This window comes from Aythya marila (genome assembly GCF_965140915.1).
Source record: "Aythya marila genome assembly, chromosome: 30".
NCBI lineage: Eukaryota > Metazoa > Chordata > Aves > Anseriformes > Anatidae > Aythya > Aythya marila.
In genome coordinates this window covers 1,582,168-1,586,420 of record NC_139071.1, presented here as the reverse complement: position 1 = coordinate 1,586,420, position 4,253 = coordinate 1,582,168, and the positions used below count along the sequence as shown (strand labels likewise).

Here is a 4,253-nt window from a genome sequence, read left to right as displayed (position 1 = left end):
GGTAAGGTTGTCTCGGTGTCCCAGTTATTTGCCTGGTTGCACTCTCCTTCCCCTCCATACTTCTTTTTTTGGTTGCTTTTTGGTTGAAAGCGTGCAAGAGAGCCCAGAGTAGGAGGCTGCTGGGGGGAGGTTGGTGTCTCAGCTCCTGCCAGTGCCTGGCTCGCCCTTGTTCCCAGTCTTGTGCCATGCTCAGGGCATCCCTGGGGACCGGTGGCTTGGTGGCCACAGGGCTCCTGGCCATGGGCATGGTGCCCCTCATCCATTCGGGCATCGACCCCATCAGCCCAGCACCAGCTCCAGCTCCTCACACATCTTCTGTGGAACCAAAGGGCTGAGTCATGTCTGAGCTCCGTGCCTCACCTCGCTGGGGGCCAGGATCTGAATTGAGTTGTTGCTCGTCAAATGGCCAAGGTAGCGCCTTGAAATTATTTCTTCTGCTAGGTCCAAATTAATTCACTAAACGTGACTTTTAGGGCCAGGCACTGCGCCTCGACATGGACAACAACACAACCATTTTCAAAACAAATTAAAAAGAAACAAAAATCACTTCCCCTTTGCCAGGTGGCTGCATGCTGTAATCATGCGCACAAAGGGCATGGTTTCCAGCAAGAGAAACATCATCTCCTCTCAGTACGGGGAGCAGGACCCCTGCCTTCTACTCCCACTTTTACCCATCTGTAAAATGGGCATCTCATTACCTACCTCACAGGGGTGTTGTGAGGCTTAATTAGCAACTGAGTGTAACGATTTGGGACACGCAGCTAGCACGGGCACCATGGTGTGCACAGCACCGGCTTGGCCCATAAAAATGCTGCTACAAAAACCCTTCTTGGCCAGCAATGCTCCAGCTGAGGCAGCTTCCCCCTGCTGGGGTGAGACCCCGCTGCTTGCTTTGCTCAGGGGTTGGTCCAAGGCCCCCATGGCAACCTTGCTCCCCCAGCACCCCCAGGTTTTATTCTCTGCTTTATGGGAAGAAAGGAGGAGGACGGGACCAGTCGGGGGAGGTAGGAATGAGCACAGGGAAATGCAGCGGGCTGGGAGTTCAATGTCTGGACTTTGAGTTCCTTTGTATTGTACATCTTTTTACTTTGGAATTTGCAATAAAAAGCTGTGTCCAGCTTGGTTTCATTCTCTCTCTTGGATGCCCTATCATTCTGTTACCTTCATGATGTAGCTGAGCATGGTAAATGCCTGTCCTGGGCCCCGAAAGCACCACACGAACTTGCCTCAGTGCTTGGGCAGCTCTGGAAACCAGGAGGTGCAAAGGCCTCTTCCTGCTCACAGGGATGGGGCTGAGCTATCCCAAAAAGCATGCAAAGGACAACAGCGATAACGTGACCTAGTTCTGACCAGGGACGTGATACCAGAGTGGTATAGGGATGTACACGGAGCTGAGCTTTTTGGGTTCAAGGCTGGCTGTTTGCTCAATGGGCTTTTAGTGTTCAGGGAGGCCAAGTGCTAAAATGCATTAGGAGAAGCATCCTGCCATAAATGCTGTGTGCTTGCTTCTGGACATCAGCCTACCCCTGCAAACAGATGGCACTCCAGGCAGATCTGTAACCCCTAAGCAGCAGCAACTTGGGCTTTCACAAAGCCATCCCTGCAGAGTAAACACCCTCGTCCCTCACTGCGGTGAGGCTGTCAGGGACGCAGCATCCTCAAATCTCTGCTCCCTACCTCCCCATGCCCCCTCAAACGCCCCGGTTCCTGCGGCCGATGTGCTGCAGCGTGGCAGATGGCAAAGCCGCCTCTCCCGCAGCTCCCCCAGGTCCGGTAACAGCGCGAGCGGGGCGGCCGCTGGGCTCTGACCTTCGCTTACTGTAAGGAGCAGCCCCGAGAGGAGCAGCCCTGTGCCAGGAACCGACCGCGCTGCTGCTTCAGGGAACAGCACTCTCTAAAGGGCAGGAGATACAATTTCATTTAAAAGAAAAAAAAAAATAAAATGATGATGAGTCGGTGTTATTTGTCCTTTATTTTCTTCTCTGTTACTGTATTCCACTGCTTGTTGGTTGGTTTGATGCAATCTGTTTCTTGATGCAAAATAAAGATTTTTAACTCGAATGACAGCAATCAGAACCAAAGCAAAAGGTTTTTATTTACTGCACAGCAGTTCCTTGGCTAAGAAATGGAGCGAAAAGCCCAGCCCCAATGTAGCAGACAGCCCAACAAGCAACCAAAGCCCTCACATTGGCCACAGGTTGAGCACCTAGAGCACACTCATCCCAAAACCCAGCTCCAGGAAAGCAAAGGGTGTTCAGGATGACTCCAAGCAGCACAAAACACCTCCAAGACCATAGTGCATCAAGGCATTGGTGTTATAATTAACCTCTGTCCCACGAATAATTAATCCCAGCTCCTGGTTTAGCTTAATAACACAGCAGAGAGCTTTGGCCTCTGCCCAGGTTGGGTGCTGGGGGGCACCCAGAAGCTTTGCAGCCCAATGGACAGGGGGGTGCTGGATCCAGAGCATCGCAGTGCTGCCTGCCCAGGTACCTGTGGCCACCAGGATGCCTCCAAGCACCACCAACCTGCAACCCCACAGCATGGAGGGGGGACTCTGAGGCTGCCAGGAGAAGCAGCCACCTTGGGGTGTTTGGGGATGCTCCACAGCCAGTGCTGTCAGCCCCCTGGGAAGGCAAAACGGACTGAATCGAGTGACAAGCTCAAACCTGATCCTCTGAATCATGTTGCTGGAGTTCATCAGGAGGGGATTCCTACAGGGCTTCCTAAAGCCAAGGAGAACACAGAACACACGGAGTTGGCCTCCAGCTCTCAGCCTCTCCACGAGGCTTTATTGCTGCTCGGTTTCCCTCCAGCCCCTTCTGGGAGATGCTCTGGTCCGGGTGATGTCCCTGCTTCAGGTGGTGCCTGAGCCCAGCAGCCAGCGACAGGAGTAGGCAGCAGCCAGGGTGACGAGGACGGAGACGAGGAACCCCCCGAGGATGCCGGAGACCACGGAGCTGACCCAGCCCAAGAGGCTGCGGGTGTACGGGGGGGGCGGCCGCCTCTCGAAGTGCAGCTCCCCCAAATCTCCCATGCCCCCAGCCAGGGCCCTCCTGCCCCGCGCCCCCGCGGGCTGCTCGCCCTGCAGCAGCAGCCGCGAGGAGGTGAGGTGCTGCACGGTGCGGCCGTACTCCTCCACGTTCCTGCGCAGCTCCAGGCTCCTGTCCTGGTTCAGGTTTTTCCCCAGCTCCCGGGCTATGTCGGGGCGCCCGATTTGGTGGAGGCTGCGGACCAGCAGGTCCCAGGACATCTCCTCTCCCGCCGACTCCAGCCAGCTCCGCAGGGCTTCCGAGCAGCCGGGGCGGTGGCGGTGGCTGCCCCCCGGGAGCTCCGTCTCCCCCAGGTCCTCCTGGGGTCCCAGCAGCTGTCCCTGGAGCTGGCGGCACTCGGACAGGGACAGCAGCGCGGCGATGCGGCTCATGGTGTGCCGTCCCACCTTGTCTGCCACCGTGTCCTTGCATCGGCTGCCTGCCACCAGCGAGAGCAGGATGAGTGCTGCGGGTACCCTTGACATCGTCACGTCCCAGCAACGCGGCTCCCCCAGGTGACCTCACAAGCTGGCACATTCCAGGGACGTGTCCCCTGTCACCCTGGTGGCGTTGTCCTTGTCCCTCCCAGGGCTGAGCATCAGTTCATTGTTCCGGGGTCCTGTTGTCCCCAACGACTTGTCACTGCTTTTTCCAAGAGAGGATTTGGCCGTGGCTCAGCCAGGACACCTCCACCAGCCTCAGCCCCGCTCCTAAACATAAGGGCAGAAGTTGCCATTTCCCTCCCAGGCGAGGGGATGCAGAGCCCTGCAAACCCCACTGGGCTGGAAATGTGGCACGTTCCCCTCTCCACCCCACAGTCAGAGGGAGCAGAAAGCAGAGCAGGGTTCAACCGAGGGGGTTTTGCACAGGGAGCAGCCGAGGAGCCGTAACCACGAGGTGGCAATGCAGCCCTGGCGACAGCAGCCTCCCCAGGCACTCACACTTGATAACCCATGTCGTGATAAGGCTCCTTTTTCCCAGAACAAGCGTGTTTCTCCCCAGACAGCCCCAGCGCAGGGTGATGCACAAGGCAGGGACCCAGGAGTGGGACCAATGCCCTCACCAGAGGCTTGTGAGGCTGGCATTAGGGGGCTCTGTCCTCCAGCATCCCCTCTCCTAGCTCACTCCATCATCACAACCCCGCAACCCTCAAGCTGCAGGGCTCAGGCATGGCAGGGATGGGTCTGGAGCTGACTTTGCCACCTCAGATGGATTTAGCCA

The 4,253-nt window shown here is 57.0% G+C and overlaps 1 protein-coding gene across 1 annotated transcript; it reads right to left on the bottom strand.

Annotated features, from left to right (window-relative positions):
* Nucleotides 1-2,857: 2,857 nt before the first annotated feature.
* Nucleotides 2,858-3,517, bottom strand: TMDD1 (transmembrane and death domain 1; the record flags this gene model as incomplete). The annotated part of the gene is made up of 1 exon (XM_082781455.1): nucleotides 2,858-3,517. The coding sequence occupies one exon, from the start codon at nucleotides 3,515-3,517 to the stop codon at nucleotides 2,858-2,860; it is 660 nt and encodes a 219-aa protein (XP_082637581.1).
* Nucleotides 3,518-4,253: the final 736 nt, after the last annotated feature.